Consider the following 19,981-nt stretch of genomic DNA (forward strand, 5'->3'; position numbering starts at 1 on the left):
TATCTAGAAAAGTCTTAGAAAAGATTTAAGTCCCATATTCTATCATATGAATGAACCAAATAAAAAAAAAAAAAAAAAAAAAAAAAAAAAAGACATGTACTTCTATTTGTTGTGAATAGACCCCTTGTGATTCTACTTGTTGCGAATAATAAACTCCCATGAGTGAGTTTGTCTTTTTTTAAAAAAATATTTTTTTTCACTCTTAAAATCGTCAAAGATGTTTATGGAGTTGGATAGACCCCCTCTTGTTCAATTGGTGAGGATAGACAACCATTGCTACTTTTTTTATATACTTTTAAAGGATTCAAAAAAGTTTACTAGGGGACGTAATTACACTTGGAAGGAATCTATTCACAAGTAAAACTACATGGATCTGTTTGCAACAAATAGCTACAGGGGGTTTCTTTTGCAATTAAATGATGCAACAAGAAGTCTGTTCGCAGTTAAGAATTACAAGCAAAACACTCTTGGAAGAAATGCATGCGTTATATGCATGTTTAAGGACTAAGGGTATGTTTGTTTGCATGAAAATAATTATGAAATAGCTGAAGTAAAAGAAGTAGATGTTACTTCTGCTACTTCCAAGCAAAAAAATATGTTTGGTTCTTTGAAAAACTTACTTCTAATACTTTCTTAAATGTTAATGTGGCGCCTACGTGTCATCATTATTTTCAAAATATTTTTCCAATCCTCAATACTCAGAAGTAGCTTGGAAGTAGTTGAAATGCATGTTAATTAGGAAATAAATAATTTTTTTATTAATATTTCATTTATTAGTTATTTCTAACAACTTGATAAAATTGCTCTTAATTTTAACAATTATTTTGTAGTAATTTGTGATAGTTGTCGGTCAGCTTTTCTTTAGGATGAAGAGAACAGTTTGTCTATTAATTCTTTGTCTAACACGTTGATGTTTCGATCAAAGGAGCGAGAGAGGAGGAAAATTGAAGATTCAAAGGAATTTATGATCATCCGGAGTCTCATCGTAGACGAGAGGTAAACAATTATTTTGAAGCCATGTGATTGAAGGATTCTTCTTGCTCTCAAGTGGCGAGGGGTTATAGCGGCATGAAACTGGTTGTAACGTGCTAGATCAAATTAAAGAGCGTGACATGACTCTAAAATTGTGGAAACAACATGTATTAATTACTTCCTAATAATATTTACAAATGTTATCCAAACAAAAAAAGTAAATGAAGAGGAAGAACTACTTCCATTACTTTTAAAAATATATGAAAAAAATACTATTTCCATTACTTCATACTTCATAGTTTTGAAAATTACTTCTATAACCTACTTTTTACTTCCAATACTTCCATTATCCAAACGTGCCCTAAGGCATGTACGTCTGTCAATGAATCCGTAAAGATATAGTCAAGCATGGCATCATGATCATGTTCCAAGCATGGTGCATGTATAACTCATAGCATACATATATGCATTGATGTGCGCATGCCTAATTTTCCCTTTACAGGCAAGTTTCTGTTCATACCAGGAATGAATTCAGAGATGTGCAATAAATGAATCTGAAAAGTTAATTTCACCACGATCATGTTCAAAGAATCCTAAGGCCTGAATCTTGCTCATATTGAATAAACAAAAGAAATGTTAATTAACTAAACCAAGTGGTAAATAAATAGACATAAAAGCTTTCAAGATACAGTCTACGCAAAATGAAGACCTAAATGATATATTACACAAGTTTCCACAACACTATAAGTTATTTATATAGAGAACTATATATACAGACAGATACTTACACAGACATTTTTATATATAGTAGCCTTATACATATTTACTGACCGCTGCAAGAAAAAAGATGAATGTTTAGCTTTTCAACAGTAGCTTAATATGTACATGTTCTGGATTGAAGCCGCTTCAATGTAGCAGTTTTATGTGCAACAGAGATGAACACTGCAGGTCCTTTGAACAGAGGAGCTGATACATTGTCACGCCCAGTTCCTTCTCTTGGCCCGGAGTTGCATAAGCTTGTCTTTCCATTGTGCTAAACAAATACAAACGCCAAGAAAGTTAAGAGCCTTCTATTAGATATAAGTAAAGCACACAAATATGAAAGATCTTTAGAGATCCATGATCCCTGATAGAAGCTCACGCAGAAAGGCCCCATATAGTTGTGTGCCCTATACCATTACAGCAGTATAAAATTTATAGCCTAGCTAGCATTAATTCTGCAGATAGGTAAATAGTAAAAAAAAAGTTATAGAATTTAATTCGGATCTCCTGTGTTCAGGGAGATAGGAGATGACTCTTAATAAGTTGCTCACTGAAGATGCAGGTCATCAGACCTGTATCACATCCAGTTCATATATAGGCATTTCATCAGAACATCCAAGACAAAATGCATGCCCTGGAACTCCCTAAATTACAGAGAGCTAGATGCAATTTCCACCAAAATTCCTACGAAACTGGCTGCTGTTACCTCCAAACTTTTACGGATTTTTTTTCAGTTAAAACTCTACAATGCATTAGCATTCACATGCTGAATAATCAAGAAGCAACACCTAGAAACGAATATTGGCAAAGTGAGATGAATTAATGCGAACGAACTAAAACATAGTTTAAGCAATAAACTATATAGTGGGAACTAGAAGTGACTAATACATAGTTTAAGGAATAAAGCATATAGTGGGAAACAAGTAGCTTCAACTAAGAATAAGGTGAGCAAGAACCATTAGGGATTGTTCGCACATTGACAAGGGGCACCAAGGACCAGGTCAAGATAAACTAGAGTAATAGTGGAAAGTGGAGCTGGCACTAGTGCACTACAAATCATACAAATAAAGGACTATAGCTAGTTCCACAGAAGAGATACCCCTTGATATAGTTGAAGGGAGAAAAGGATTCACACAGGTCACCAGTCAGGGAAAAAATTGCTTGAGGATCTAAAATAGAGCTGAAGGGAGAAAAAGGTTCATGTAGCCCAGTCCAAACAATCTCTGCTCAATTAGAGTTGCACATGCATGGAAATTAGCTGTGCAATGCAAACAACAAAAAGCCGGAAACAACACAATAAAAAAAGTGATTCCATGCAAAGTATATTTCGCATGATTTAACATCATACAAGAGGAAACTATTTTCAAATGTTATTCCCTAATCAGGATATTTCTAAAGACAAGGTTCAACAAAAAATATCAACCAAATTACTGCTAATGACAAAAAATGAAATATTCTCTGCACCTACACCTACTTATTCTAATTTTAAAACTGAAGGTATTTACTCATTTTACATGAAATTAAGGAGCAAATAAAAGATATATCATACCAGCATCTCTGTATCTTTCTTCAACAGCAGCAATCAGCATGTTCCGAACTAGGTCAAATTCTTTGGTTTCCAAGCAAGGTTGGCCATCAGGTCTGTTGAAGCAAGGGGCTTACATTAGAATAGCAGGTGATGAACGTTTAGCCCCAGGGCTTTTGGGAAAATAAATAACTCATTGCAGTCAAAAATGACTTTATGAGACATAGACAATGGAATCAGGTGATGGACATGCAAACAGCATAATCTCTAACCACCTATGTTGCATGGGTATGGGTACGGGTACAGTTGTTGGTACGGGACAAAACAAATTTGTAAAAGGTAAGGTACAGGTACACGGCTATATAAATATTTATATAGACATAGATTATACATTTGAATTAATAATTTATATGAAAACAATGATGATAAATAAATGTCCTATAACATTTTTCTTTTTCTTTTATTATGTCAAAAAATTAGAATTAGTGAGGTTAAAGATGCTAAAAAGAATGTTTATAATAATCAAACAAGTGAGCAATATAAAGAACTTGACCATATAATGAATAATAGAAACTACAAATATTGTTGGAAAAATTAGGATTAATGAGGTTAAAGATGCTCTAAAGAAAATAAAAAGTGGAAGAGCCGTAGGACCGGACGATATCCCTATTGAAGTTTGGAAATGTCTTGGGAGATATAAGTTTAGGATGATTAACTAAATTATTTAATAAGATTATCGAGATAAAGATGATGCCCAATGAGTGGAGGATTAATACTTTAATATCAATATACAAGAATAAAAGAGATATATAAAGTTGTTCAAATTATTGTGGTATAAAACTCATGAGTCATATTTTGAGACTTTGAGAGAGAGTAACTGCGCAAAGACTAAAAACGAAGACAAGTATATATGAAAATCAATTTGGTTTTATGCCTGTGAGGCCAACTATTGAACCTATATATATTTTGAGACAGTAAAGGAGAGAGATAGAGAGGAGAAAGGATCTATATATGATTTTCATAGATCTAGAAAAAACTTATGATATAATGCCTAGAGAGGTAATGTGATGGGTTTTAGAAAAGAAACATGTATCTAGTATATATATTGATATTGATATGATTAAAAATATGTATGATAGAGTAACAACTATAGGAAGAATTAATGAAGGAGAAACTAAACCGATTCCTATTACTATAGGTTTACACCAAAGATCATCGTTAAGTTCTTATCTTTTCGCATTAGTTATTGACCAACTTACTACGCACATTCAGGATGAAATGCCATAGTGAATAAGATGTATAATTTCTAAAGTAGCAAGGTGGAGACAAGCTCTTGAATCTAAAGGTTTTAGAATTAGTAGAATAAAAACATAATATATGGAGTACATTTTTAGTGAAACTAAAAAAGAAAAGAGCCCATACTACATATTGATGGTTAAGAAATATCTAAAAATAATTATTTCGCTATTTAGGATAAATCATTCGACATGATGGCAAGATTATGGATGATGTTGATCATCGAATCAAATTAGGATGGTTGAAATGGAGGAGTGCTTCGGGAATATTATGTGATCGAATTCCATAGGACGACTATAAGACCAACAATGCTTTATGGCCAGGTGTGCATTCGGTCCAGCTTCGACGAAACTCGGATATGATACTTACCATATCAATATCCACTTACACATCTCGGATACGGATACAAATATACCTCGGTAAGAAAAATTCATATCCATGTCTGCTAAAATCAGATACGGATAGGGATATACATACGGATATATAAACAGATATACATGCGGATAAAACGGATATGAGAAAACTAGATAGTATTAAAAATATATTGTTCATGTGATACAAAAGAGTTCATTAATATGTTCATTATATTTGTAAAGCTAAGATTAAACATCTTGATCATCAAAATTAACCTCAAATCTATAATCTAAGGATTAAAACTATCGTAGCAGTATGATTAATATGTTTTCAGATATTTCGGATAGGAATCCGGATATTTCACTACAAAACCGGATATGTCACTACAAAACCATGTCCATAACCATATACTGTCTATTATAGATTTGAGTAACCATATCCGTATCCTAACGAATACAATTACAGATATTTTATCAGATACATATATGGTTTAACACCTCTATTTATGAGTCAAAGTGTTGAGTAATTAAAAAACATGTGCAAAAAATGAGTACAACAGAAATGAAAATGTTGTAATGGTCTTGTGGGTATACACCAAAAAATAGGATAAAAAATAAGTGCATCCATAGTAAATTAGAAGTTTGGTCAGTACAACCAAGGTTTTAAATGTCGGTTATTAGGGATTTATCAGACGGTCAAAATCCTTATCAGATAGCGGAAATCGGGGATATGTCGGGGATAAGTAGTATTTATCGGAGTAATATACTAGCAAATAATAAATAAACATAAGCTTGAAAAAAAATATAATGCTAGTTAAAATAAAATAATAAACAAGCAAATAATAAGATAACATCAAGAATGAAGAACCATCTACGCATCTACATAATTATTGTTTAATCATGAGATTCATAAACTAACTTACTAAATTGATATTTAGTAGTTATGAGCCATTATCAATATCCATAAACAAACATTAGCTAATTACCAATCAACCAAGTTCCAAAAGCAACAAATATCTCATAATTTGTAAACATTCAAAGAGCAAATTCAAAAGAAAGTAAAAGCTCCCAAATCCTACTTATCGGCCGATAAAACCGATATTTAGCGCCTACTTACCGGCCGATAAGTGCCTTTATCGCCGAAAACTTGCTGATAAACTTTAAAAAACGATAACCGATTAAAAATCCTACTTATCCTAGCGGAAAGCTCCCAAATCCGATAACTCGGCGATAATATCGGATTATCGGCCGATATTTAAAACCATGAGTACAACAGAGACATCTTAGTGCATCGGTTAGAAAAAATGATACTATTATAGTTAATGGGGCAGGGAGATCTAGAGACAGACCTAAAAAATTTGGTTGAAAACAATTAAGAAGGATATGACTAACTTAACGGAGGAGATGTACCATAATAGAATGGAATGGAAAAATAGGATTCATGCAACCGACCGCAAAGATTTGGGATAAAAGCTTTGATGTTGTTTATGTTCTATTATTATGCGGATTATAAATTGGAAAATAACTAGTTTTTAAACAAGACATCCAAACGACCCTTGAAAATCATTATTCGGAGCCTGACCTATGTCCAACGAATTCAAAAAGTGGGTGTGAAGTGTGGGATATATGTCCAAAAAAAATGTATGACTAGTGATTCAAATTAAAATGCGTATTGTATAACTAAGTATATGTCTGAATAAATGTATGCATTTATGCAAGGAGTGACAAGGAGTTTTGAGTATGGGTGCAGGTACAGCTTCAGATTCGAAGTGCCCAGGTAACATAGCTAACCACATATATGAATAAAATTATAATGTAAACTTTCAATTGTGATAAGAAAATAAAATTTTGACCTGTCAAGTTCCGTGAATAGTAATCCATCAGATAAAGGGGCATGCACTGCCACCTTGCTAGGTTCAACGACCTTCATTCCGTCGCTATATGCAAGATGCTTGTTCACTTGTATAGGCACCTGTCCAATATAAAAGATGTTAGAAGGCATAACAAATAGAACAAAATAGATTTAGATGCTCATGAAAGGCAGTAAATGTTGCTACATTTCACATAATTTACTCCAATCACTTCACACTTCTGTGTACATCAATGTAGATGCCATGCGAGCTTTGACTGAGCCTGTGATGTATACTAGTTCATTTCAGCAAAAGCAAGTTCTTCTGTTTCTTGGTTTCTAATTCCCATAGTCCTTCAGATGACAATGGAAGCTTTACATTCATCTTAGTTAATGTAATGTCATGACTTACCAGTAGATTTAGTGATCATATTACGATAAATTTTATATAACCTCATAGAGACTAGTTTCACATAACCATTCTCTACATAGCTATATTACTTTTACAAAGATAAAAAATGACATAGGTTGCTCAAAAGCCCGTGTTTGAGGACACTATTTTTCTCTGCCTCTTTCTTTTAACTTTTATGCTTCCTTTTATCAATATATTAACTAACTCAGGTGAAATTGCTAAGCTCATATTAAGATCTGTACCAAAACTAGAATCTCAGGCATGGATCCTCATATGTTACATGAGTAAGATACACCAAAAAAAAACTGTAGTTGATTGTCTTAGAAAAGCAAATCTTGAATGTTCTCCAAATCATTTTCTCTGAATCACAATTTGGTCAGAGCAAGTTGTCCTATATCAAGGTCATATGAGACATTGATCATCATTATGCTAATTAAGCAAGTATGCACTCATAAACAGGTCCCATGGGAAAATTCAGTTTATTTAATGTAAAATAATAGTAAACAACCATCAAGCTTGTGTACACACGGTAGTCAACAATTAAGCATCTATCAGACATAACTGGGATGACTTGTCCTGATTTTTATGTGCTAGTTAATTCATGGGGTAACACCACAATTAACCCAAAAAAAAAGAAAAAGGAAAAAGAACCATACATTGCACCTCACAGCCATATTAATTGCATCTGAAGGTCTGAGATCAAAGCTAATACTTTCTTTCTCATTTCCAGCCTGCATGTAATAGCCTTGTCTTAATATTTACCTCAAATATGTTCAGCTAACACAATTTGAAGAGGTTAAGATTACCTTGATAAGGTACAGCTGAGCGAAATATGCCTCATGTACTCTTTTGGTGACCCGAACAAGTTGCACCTAGAACGGAAAAGGCCCATCTGGGGTAAGGTTTTTTAAAAAATCCCAATTTCATGAGATATAATTCCAGATGAGCTTTATTAATAAGCAATTTAGGAGTAACTCCATTGCCTCCTCTGGTATTGTCAACTTGCCAATACCTTTTGCAGATTATTTCCCAAGAAATCATCATGACAATGTATGCACAAATAAAATTTCTATTGGCTAAACTCATCCTCACCTGATAACCCATTTTATCAACCATCTCTTTTACAACTTGATATATTGTTGGCCTAGCCTGCAGGGAGAAAAAAATGGCACACTAGCTTTCAAAGAGCAAGCGCTAAAGCAAGTTATGTTATCTAAACAAAGATTTCACAGGAAAAGGGAGGGAAAAAATCATAGGGCGAGAGAAAACTTACAATTTGAACATTCCGAACTGCAGCCATAAGCAAAATGCTTGGCATCTCCACTAGGAAAAAAGGAAGAAATAGAAAATCATTAACAGAAAGAAACTTCAAACACAGTTTTCTTTTTCTTTTTCTTTTTTAAAAATATCATCTACGTACAGACAATAATAGGAAGAAGAAGATCACTGCCATCTTCCATCTTCAATACAATAGCAGGATGAGGAGCATAATCTGGCAAGGGTCCACCATGGGGGTTGTTGTGAACACATCTTAAATGTCTGCCGTCACGCATTTTTATCAAGAAACCATCTGAACCACTTTTCACCTCCACTGCCAAATAATGAAAGAAAACGTTATGTGGGTTGTATGTGTGTAAGACTGATCAAGAGCTATGTCAAACTAGTCAAAGTGTGAATTTTGGAGGAAACAGATTCATGTGAAGGCGACTGAAAACAGCACAAGTTTTAGACACTGGCAAAAGCAGAATAATAGTAGCGATAGAATCAGATAACACACAATATTTAAAGCTGGCAACTTCTAAAATGACTAGTGGAGATCACGACTGTGGAAAAATGACAACATTACACCAAACATGATTGCCCCAATATTTCAACCTCAGAGCACTATAGACAATTAGAGGAACATGGAAATCTATTCTTAACATAGAAAACTAGTTTGAACGTTTCAGTAAACAGTTTCTTTAAAAAAAACTGCAAAATATTTAATCATAACTCGCAATACATCTCAGACCACAGAGAAAATCGAGACATTTTTAAGGCACGCAAAGTTTATCTGGCAACCAAAATCAAGTAATATAAAATATGCTTACATATAAAGCATCATACCAGCTTCAATCACACTTGAATTCACGTAATCTCCATCACTCTCACTGAAGTTCTCAGCCATGCTTCCATTACCATCAGAAGAAGAACTAAAAGTGCAGCGTATTAATCCTTTTTTCCTCTCATGTTGCTTTGAGAATTGAAAGCCCACTCTGATCATGCACCCATACTTCTTTCTAGAACCCCAAAAACCACTTTTAAGAAACCCTCCTTTGGTTGTTAAAGAAGAAGAGTTTATAAGTGGATAGTGGACTCTTCCATGCCTTACATGAACAGCAGGACGGCAAATTACTGGTCCCGGTAGAGTTCCCATAGAGTCTTTTCGCCTAGGCAAATGAAAGGAGTTATAAACTTATAATTAATAGAGAACCAAAAATATGCTCTAGCGAAAAGAAAAAAAAAATTTAAATAGAGGCATTTAAAAATAACTAAACATATATTCTTGGCACCTGAAGGTCACGTTTTTTAATGTATGTTTTGAGTTAGGAACGAGCATTATTCCCGTTAAAAACTTTACAGTGTTCATAGACTATCATTGTGCTTTTGTGTCTATTTTATTACCTGTTCTTTAATGAAACATGTGTGTGACAGGACAAACTAAACATGAAAGACGATTAGGAGATTGAAATCACTAATCAGGCTAGTTCACTGCTGAAGATACAAACAGCGGAAACAATCGACCAAGCTTTAAAATATAAAATCCCTGCATCAGTCTCGATTGTAAACCACCTTTGGATATCAGATGTAAACATACGGTCCATGGAATAACTCGTCTAGTCAGAAGTTTCATATTTGTTGATTTCTTTTTATTTTCCAAATATACCACTATTAAATAACCTTTTTATATCTCAGATCTCAAACCTCCTTTTGTACAAGTTGTAGTCATTACTACTCAATATTGACATATATTAGTTATTATAAGTAACATCGACAGTATCCTATCGAACAGACAGGGCTAACATGTTTTAATATCTGATATCATCCACCATTACATTTTGAAATCAACCAATTCTTCAAAGCTTGCAATCAAGAGACAATTAACATATCATCTAACGTGTCCCTAATTAACAAGGAAGCATATGAAAATCAAATAGTTATCTCCCCAAATATGAAGCACAAATCTATACCAGAATTTATTGGCTAATTCAAATATTAACAACTTCAGTATCTTTAGCAGTGATGTTATATCCATCCACACTAAATACAACGATGATCTTTAACTAATATCTTTACTATTACTAGAAATCTGCCACAAGCAAATGCATGTGATATGAAAATATATTACTTACATTTTATTTAGAATGTATATTTTATAGTTGGAGGAAATAGTGAGGACTGAGGATCAACTAAATTTTTTGCAAGATTTTATCTTCATTACTTGAACTTGAAATCCTCCACTAATCATCTCATCGTCATTATATAATGTATGTATTTTATATTAGATATTATATATTATATTAATTAATATATATATATTGATAATAATATCATCTATATATAATATATATTAGAATAATGGGTATGCTTGTCATAGGAGGAGATTTCCTTCTGAAAATGATGTGGCACAATCCCACCATTGTGAATAATTCTCTCTCTGCCCTACTTTATATTCACACTGGTGGGGATTGTGGGCCACATCATTTTCAAGGAGGAAACCCTCCTTGACATGACGAGCACCCATTAATCTCTCTCTGCTCGCTCTGTATATATATATATATATAAAATATATTATATATATTATATATATATATAATATATATATATATATATATATATAATATATATATATATATATATATGAGATTAATGGGTATCCTTGTCATAGGAGGGGATTTTCTCCTTGACGCCTATGTGGCACAATCCCCACCATCCTCATAAAGTAGGAGAGAGAGTGTGAGTTGGTGGGGATTTGTGTCTACTTTATGAGGATGGTGGGGATTATGCCACATAGACGACAAGGAGGAAAATCTCCTCCTATGACAAGGATACCCATTAATCTCTCTATATATATACATATATATGTATACATACATATATATGTATACATACATATATATGTATACATACATATATATGTATATATGTATATATATGTACATATATATATGTAGATATGTATATATATATTATATATATATATATATATATAGAAAAATGATAAAATGAGATGGTGAGCTTAGATTCTCATTGTGAGCTAGCCCAATAGGCTACTCGAAACGATGATCAGCACCGCCCATCGTGATTTGCACTCACCTTGATCTATATGTAGGAAAAAATTATATTGTTTTAAAATTTTAAATCATTGTTTTAGCTATGTGTAGAAGGGGCTATGTGTAGAAGGGATGGCTATAAAGGGGCCTGAAAAATCAACATATCAACTAGTTTGATTCGTATTCTAGAAGACACTAAATTATGTAGAAATTTTACCAAATACATTTGATGACATGTTGAACGAGATGTGTGGTGCCGATCATGAATTTGATGAGTTGATTAGTCTAGCTCACGATAAGATTTGAGCTCACCATCTCACAATATCATTACTCTCTATATATAGGCTCCATTTTCATTTCATGACATTTCAGTGGCATAGAATGTTCTAGAAAGAAAGGGGATAGAAAAGAGAAACACATAATTCTTTGTTAAACTACATAGAATGTTCTAAGAGAGGGAAAATGGAAAAGAGAAACAATTATCCGTTATAAAACTACAATTTCACCCTTTTTCAAAAATTGAAAAGGATGATTTGTCCATCACCCATCCATTAATATAAATATAGGTATAGATAGTGCATACTTTTATAGGTGTGCAATTAGAATTCATTTTTCTGTTTCACTAAAAAAGTTACAACTTGCACATCTAGGTACCTACTTAGCCGTCCAATTATAAGTTCATAAAGCAAGACTACGGCAATTTCCTTAACTTCTATTTCATTCCTATGCATTGCACGTGCAAAAGAACTAGTAAAACGCTAAAAACAACATATTACTATAGATGACCCTATTTAATAACAAAATCATTGGAGACATAAATTATATTCGACAATCAAAATAAGATTTGACGACGAAACAAAAAAGATCCCCTAAAGCTGCAATATTTACAAAATTCGGTGTGCAAAAACTATATTGAAAAATAGATTCGAAAAATTAGAGATCCGGCGACAAATTTTCAGCACGATCGGAACCTTTTCTACGATCAATCATCGACCGCCTCGAAATATAATTAACAAAATGAAATCGCATAAAATAGAGTGTGATCTCGATACCTGAATTCGATTTCAGTTGCCCGATCTTAATAAAATCAAAGGAATTTGGGGCAGAACCCAACCTAAAAATTTTAGAGAGAGAGATTCAAATAGAAGGCAGGGGAAAGCGGTGGAGTGTAGTAGAGTGGATAATTGAAAAGATTAGAATTATTATTGGTGCTCGTGAGGTGCTTTTACTTTTATGCCCTCCTTGCTTTTTTTGCAAAGAAAACCCAACATTAGGAATTTTGCAACGGATGGATCGTTTTAAGGTTTCGCAAGAATATATTTTGATATCAGTGCAGTACACGAGATTATATATTTGATATCAGTGCAGTACAAGAGAAGATGAGAGAGATAAGGCGGAGTGCATATCAACTAGACAATTGTTGAATTTCTTATTGAAAAATGATGGAAAGATACAGATGCATAACATAAAAAACTTGAAATGATAGGTAGTTGTGAACATTATTTGGTGTGAACTGATCAAACTTTGACGATTTGTTTAGGTTTGATTTTTTTTCCTTTTCCTTTTATTGTTTTATATTTGGTTTGGTTTTAGATAGTTGAACTGATCGCTCTCAACGTAAATGTCTAAAAACTCACTCTCTTTCTAGATGAACAGATAAATTATATCAATATTGTTATGCATCTTAATTGATAAATCTTTGATTTTTGTTTTTAAAATAGTTGATTTGATAAATTTGCTCTTCAACTTGGGATATCAGATAAAAGAAAGATTAGAATGAGTAAAAGTGTAGTCTTTTAACTAAAATTTTCTAAGTTGACATCCAAACTGGACAAATCTAAGTTGACATCCAAACTGGACAAATCGTACCAAACCAACTTGCTTTGGTTTGGTTCAGTTTAGAATCTGGTTCAGTTCGGTTCGATTTGACAAACAAAAGGCAAAATCGACCAAACTAATCACTTGCTCATCCCTAGTATTAGGGTATTAGGGGAGGGGAATATATTTTTCAAAAGAAATATATACTTCGATCGAAATAACTATTGCTACATTCTCATTTTTTTTTTTCTAAACTCATTTTCCTTGCATATTACTTTTTGGTTGCTTAACATTTTGATATATAAAATATATTTGGTCTCTTTCAGGCGTCCTATAACGCTTTTCCATTCTATATCTCACAATTTCAAAGCTTATGCTCAACATTATTAAAAAAGAAACCTTTGCACCAAGAGACGTAAAAGAACTCATCAATTTGGAAAGGCCAACGAAAAGGGTCTCGGAGAATGCCGTAGCAAAAGCTTGGCAAGTAAGTTACTTAAAATAACGCTTGGAGAAATCTGCAAGAAACTTTGATAATGCTATCGTGGACATTGCAAATGTGGGTATAAATGTAACTTACGACTTGCAAGTGGGGGCTTCAACTGCATTTGGACATTTGCCAGGGGTATCTTTAGGAATCAAATAATAGAGCTTTGCTTCACTTGCAGGCTGTCGTTTCTACGAAAATATAATTTTACCCTTTAACCCTGGCTGAATCATTCCCGATTATTGTGCAGAAGACGAGGGACCTTATAATGGTAGTGTCGTCTTTCCCTGCTGACGCTAGATTCTTGTTGGGGTGACCGGGTATCGCCGGTAATGCTATCAGCCAAGAGAGTTGCCGGTTACCCAATCCAAGGAACAAGATAAATATCTAGAGGAAAGGAATGAGCGACACGTGGAAATGGATAAGGGAGACAGCTTTTTCCTTTCTAATTTAAAAAAAAAAAAATTTATGGAGATTTCTCTTTTATTATTCGTCTGGATATTTTTCTAACAACATTATTTGCTTAATAGATAACTTGTCAGTAAATCAACCGGCGGTTAACTCAGATGGTTGAGAGGCTTCAATATGATTCTTGAATTTGATTCCAAGCTAGGTTATAAAAATTAAAGAGAAAATGTGAATGAAAAATTAAGAAATACGAAGAAATAATACTATCTCATTTCCACCACAAGACATAAAGAATTTATTTTCTCGATTCTAAATTAGTACAATATGCGAGCATATATTACTGAAATATGATATACTGAAATATGATATCAGTGCTATCATTAATATTATTTTAATGCTATTTAAATATTATATAAATAAAATCATCAACTTTCAAATATTCACTAAACACATGTTGCGATCTATTTACTTCTTGTATGTTTTTATCTAGGAGAATATTTCTTCCAAGCAAATCATATGTAGCTATGGTTTTTTTGGGATGTTAAAGTTACGAATTTTCTTACAAAGTACTAATTTAAAAGGTTTTAAGAAAAACCTCGTCAACAAATTTGTCTATAAAACTGCGAAGGATAAGGTGCGCTTAATTAGGACGTGGCTTGGATACTTGGGCTGATCAAACTAACACTTCTGTTCACTATGCCGTACCCGAATGGATGCACATGGCTTTAATGAAAGCATATAATGGGCTCATAGTTTCCTGGCCCATTTGTCCCATATTTGGTTCGCCTAATGCGATAAATTTCATAAACGTTTTATTATTAAATTTTTTTGGAAAGCTCCTTGGCGGCAAAATTATTTAATCTTTTTGGTGTTGATTAAGATTACAATTAAGGCCTAGCAAGAAATTCTTTGATGCTCTGAACTTATCCTAAAGTTTGGTGAATACAAAAAATACATAGCTTTATGACTTTTCAGTCACAAGACATGATTAATTTTCGATGATTTAACCGTCTGAACATCTCATCATTAAACATTTAACGCACCTGAATCTTCTCGTATCAGATATTTCCACATAAAAATGTAAAAGCACCATTTTGTTATATTTATCCTTTGAAGCAATGCAATGATATAAGTAGTACTACATCTGAGAATAAAACTTTTACATCATTCACTCATAGTGGAGCAAACTTGTTCGATCCTAGAACTTAATCTCAAGCTGACCAAATTTGCTCCAACCTATAAATTCCCTTGAATTTTTTCAAGGTCCATCGACAACAACATGATTTGTAATTAAATTTAAATCATGCATTTACAAATTTGTTCTAATTGCTACATTTTTATGTAATCCTGCGTTTTCAAGTACCTCCCTGATAATTAGGAGGAGACCAAACACCTCCATTCTCATTTGTGACGTAGGACGTGCATGACAGTGGCACGAGGCAAAGCCCTCTACTCCTTAGGTCTGGCTTGGCTTCATCTTTCTCTTTGCTTGCTTCAGCCTGATCTTGCAAAAAATATGTAAAATTTAGAAATTGACATGAAATTCATTTTATGCATTGCTCTTTGAAAACTAATCCATTTTCTATCTTTAACAATGGAGATGAGTACATGTGGAATGGATCAACATGCATTAAATACTTGTGCAAATGTATATGATGAACAACTTGGCGTCACTTTTAATAGAAATTAAAACAGGTCCATCATATATTCTTCTGTAAGAAGATTAAGGTTCTTGATTTTTCTTTTTCTTTTCGAAATTAAATGACAATATTGTAAGATCAACATTAATATTTGCAATAGAAAAAGAAGAAGTAAAACATAATATAACATATATACTCACCTTTTAGAATAAAATAGTGATTCATATTTATTTTGTATTGCGATCATGATTAGCCAAAAAAAAAAAAAAACTATGGAAAAATTTGGTGGGAAATAACATACCCCTTGTGATGTTCTAGATTTCTTGTTGTTGGAAGATCTCATGTAAGGCACACTTAGTGTCTGCAAGAAAGAAAAGCAGAATTAAGAAACATGAATATAATCATTAAAAGAATTGAAAATGTTTCATTTATATATATTTCAACAATCATTCATCATGTTTATTGCAAGCAACGCAAGTGAACACAATACCTTGATATTCTAATGTCGATGCACATATCCCTTGCATTCAGTCGGCAAGGGGCAATCTCTCATGGGAGGCCACCTGTTACAATAATTTGCCACTTGTACATGTTTTCCTCATAAATAATCCATTAGAAACTCCTATAAATAGCACATACACAACCACAACTGAGGATAACATTCATTTCATCTTTATCCTTCTTTAATTTATATCATCCATGGCCTTGGCAACTTTCACAAAACCTCTACTCACTGACCTTTTGTCGGAGACTTGTGACTCAGTCCAAGCCAGTTATGTCCAGCCCGTGTGGGACCGCCCTAATCTTGTCGACGTGGAGGTCTTCAATGACTCGATCCCTCTCATCGACCTCCATGGCCTCCTCGGATCAGACCGGAGCAAGGTCGCCATGGATATAGGCTTGGCTTGCCAAAATGATGGCATCTTTCAGGTTATCTTCGCGCGTATTAAAATGAGTTGAGGTGTGACAAGTACTGCTACTGAAATTAAGAAAAAAGTATATATTAGGCCAGCACTTAGAAGTATTAACCAGCTAAATTTTGTAAGAAATTAATTAGTCATAAAAGAGATTTGTTTTTCATTTACCCAAAAAGAAAAGGCTTCTTAAGATTAGTAAGGTAGTTGAGGAGTTCCGTTTGAGTACTGCGTGGAAAGGTTGGGAAACTAAGTAGCTCTTTTCATGGGAAAATATTTTTTCTTATGACTATTAGAAGTTATAGACAAGAAGGATGAATATATATATATATATGGAGAGGTTCTAATAAAAACCTCCTTAGCCTAAAAACTAAAAACCAATATCATCCAATGGCTAGGATTCAGTCAAACAGTCAACAGACACATGCATTAATTACCTCATTAAACACATGCATTAATTACCTCAACGTAGTGAATCCAGATTCACTACAATGATTCCAGATTCATTACCTCAACGAACACGTCCTTCACTGCAGTGAATCCATATTCACTGTAGTGAATCCAGATTCATTACCTCAACGAACACGTTTTTCACTGTAGTGAATCCAGATTCACTGCAGCGAATCCAGATTCACTGCAGCGAATCCAGATTCACTGCAGTGACGAACACGTTTTTCACTGCAGTGAATCCAGATTCACTGCGGTGAATCCAGGTTTGTGTTTGTTGAGATAATTAATGCATGTGTCTGTTGACTGTTTGACTGACTCCCATCCATTGGATTCATCTAGATCCAATGGATGATATTGGTTTTTAGTTTTTAGGCTAAGGAGGTTTTTATTAGAACCTCTCCATATATATATATATATAATAGAGGAAGCCACTCCTAGATTTTAATTTTTCTTAAGGTTTTTACATCAAAACCATCTTTACTTTTATCCAAATTGATACTTATCACCTTTAAAGTTTTTTTAATGTAAATCATCTTTACTTACTAACATATTTGGAATATCACACCTTTTTTTACCATTCACCCACAAAAAGTCAAATATTCTCATTACCTCTATCTTATTCCTTCCAACCCCTAACCCTAACCCTGGCCTCCTCCGTCCTCCTCTTCTACAAACCCTAACCTTAGCACATGGCCGCAACCTCACGCAAAACCATAACCTTAACCCCTAGCCGCCACCTCCTCCAAACCCTAACCCTAACCCTAATTCTAGTTCCTACTTGGAAGGAATGGGAGAGCAGGACGTCAGGGAGGAAGATGGAGGACGAGAGAGAGGGGGAGGAAAGACTGGGAGAAGAGAAGGATGAGGAGGTTAGGGTTAGGGTTACGGTTAGGATTTTTGCGAAAGGAGATGAAAAAATAAGAAAATACTGAGGGTAAAACGGTGATTTCGCATATTTTTTAGGTTGACAACTGGATTAGGTGTGATATTGCAAATATGTTAGCAAGTAAAGATGGTTTATATCTGAAAAAACTTTAAAGGTGGTAAGTAGGGGTGCTAAGCCGTATCTGTATCCGAGGAAATATTTGTAATCGTATCGTTAGGATACAGATATGGTTACTCAAATCTATAACCGATATGATATGAATGCGGATATGGTTTTGTAGTGAAATATCTGTATCCGTATCCGAAATATCCGAATACATATTAGTCATACTCTTACGATAGTTTCGATTCTTAGATTATGTATTTGTGGTTAATTTTGATGATCAAGATGTCTACTCTTAATTTTTCAGCTATAATAAACATATTAACGAATTTTTTTGTATCACATGAACTATGTTTTTCTCAATACTAACTAGTTTTCTCATATCCATTTTATATCTGCATGCATATCCGCTTATATATCTGCATGTATATCCGTAACTGTATCCAATTTTAGCGGATATGGTTATGAATTTTCTTTACCGAGGTATATCTGTATCCGTATCTGTATCCAAGATGGGTATGCGGAGATATGATAAGCATCATATCCGAGCCGTATCTGGATCTAAGTATCAATTTGGGGAAAAGTAAAGATTTTTGATATAAAAACCCTTTTTCTTATGCTGTTGGGCTTCATCGTTGGATCCAAATCACTATTACCATTTTATGGGCCTCCCATGACAAGAAGCAAAGAGCAAGGGCGACCATATTTAAATGCCCAAATGCCAAGCCCGTATAATGTCCACATTAGCTTAGCCCATGCAAATTTAACCATCCTAATCAATAGCAGTCTTATACAGATAATAATCCTCTAAAAGGCCCTTAAGAACAAATACGGGATCCAAGGCAATCATCTTCCTTTAAAAAAAAATCCCCCCTTCGTGTTTAGACTTTACGCTCAGTGAGAAAAATCATGTAAAACTATATTTTGTTCTCTTCCGTAGTTTGTTGTTATTGTTGACAAGCTATTTTTAATTTTAAACAAGCGTAGTTTGAACAACTTTACTGTACTTTATTTGTAACATATGTAGCAGTCTATCGAACTTGAGAATTTTTGCTTAAAACATAAGGCTAACTTCTCAATCCTTCCTTATAAATTATGGGATCTACTTTAGATTTTCTTATAGTATAAATACAGTATGAGATCTATAGTGTGATTATCTTACTTGATGCAAAACCCCAACACACTTCGCCAGCTACAGCTAAGCAACACTATTTAATATTAGATACAAACATGTAGCTTTGAGAATAATTAATATTTGTAATTAGTTTAGCATTAATAATACTGTTGCATAAATACCTAAATTTCACCCTTACGCGTGCCCCCAAACAGGTTGTTGGAGAATTTGGATCTTTCAGTGGGTACATATGGAGCCATGTGAATCACAAGCCTATTATAAAAAATCGAAGGCAACATTCATAGAGGAGCTGCACAAATATGGACAAATTTTCAAAACCAACCTATTTGGACTTTTATTCCCAAAAAAAGACCCGTTTCACATTTATTTAGAGAAACCGACCTGGTTTCAGCCTCAGCGCTGAAACCAGGTCGGTTTTTGAAAAAAACTCTCCGAAACTTCACGGGAGTTGAACTCCCGTGAAGTTTTTTGAACTACGAAACTTCACGAGAGTTCAACTCCCGTGAAGTTTCGGAGAGTTTTTTTTAAAAAACCGACCTGGTTTCAGCGCTGAGGCTGAAACCAGGTCGGTTTCTCTAAATAAATGTGAAACGGGTCTTTTTTTGGGAATAAAAGTCCAAATAGGTTGGTTTTGAAAATTTGTCCATGTTTTTTTTTTT

At 33.7% G+C, this 19,981-nt stretch overlaps 2 protein-coding genes across 3 annotated transcripts in view; both read right to left on the bottom strand.

The window, feature by feature from the left end:
- On the bottom strand, positions 1,666 to 12,653 carry LOC109828944 (bifunctional nuclease 1-like). Of its 2 annotated transcripts, XM_020395947.1 has the most exons (10): positions 12,535 to 12,653; positions 9,276 to 9,598; positions 8,590 to 8,760; positions 8,443 to 8,492; positions 8,262 to 8,318; positions 7,976 to 8,041; positions 7,826 to 7,900; positions 6,762 to 6,880; positions 3,284 to 3,375; positions 1,666 to 2,005 (listed from the first exon to the last, which is right to left on the bottom strand). In XM_020395947.1, exons 2-10 carry the CDS (start codon positions 9,583 to 9,585, stop codon positions 1,950 to 1,952), a joined length of 996 nt encoding a protein of 331 aa, XP_020251536.1. In that variant the 5' UTR covers positions 9,586 to 9,598; positions 12,535 to 12,653; the 3' UTR covers positions 1,666 to 1,949. The 2 variants fall into 2 exon arrangements, with proteins under 2 accessions (XP_020251536.1, XP_020251537.1); XM_020395948.1 differs by lacking the exon at positions 12,535 to 12,653 and having other exon boundaries at positions 9,260 to 9,389.
- Positions 15,277 to 19,981, bottom strand: part of LOC109843779 (transcription factor bHLH110-like) — a 7,314-nt gene continuing 2,609 nt past the window's right edge. The window contains exons 3-4 of the mRNA XM_020412741.1: positions 16,137 to 16,196; positions 15,277 to 15,694 (exon numbers count right to left, since the gene is read on the bottom strand). Coding sequence (XP_020268330.1) covers positions 15,551 to 15,694; positions 16,137 to 16,196 — 204 coding nt within the window. The 3' untranslated portion in view covers positions 15,277 to 15,550. The remainder of the gene's footprint in view (positions 15,695 to 16,136; positions 16,197 to 19,981) is intronic.

The sequence above is a fragment of the Asparagus officinalis genome, chromosome 1, assembly GCF_001876935.1.
Source record: "Asparagus officinalis chromosome 1, Aspof.V1, whole genome shotgun sequence".
NCBI classification, from domain to species: Eukaryota; Viridiplantae; Streptophyta; class Magnoliopsida; order Asparagales; family Asparagaceae; genus Asparagus; species Asparagus officinalis.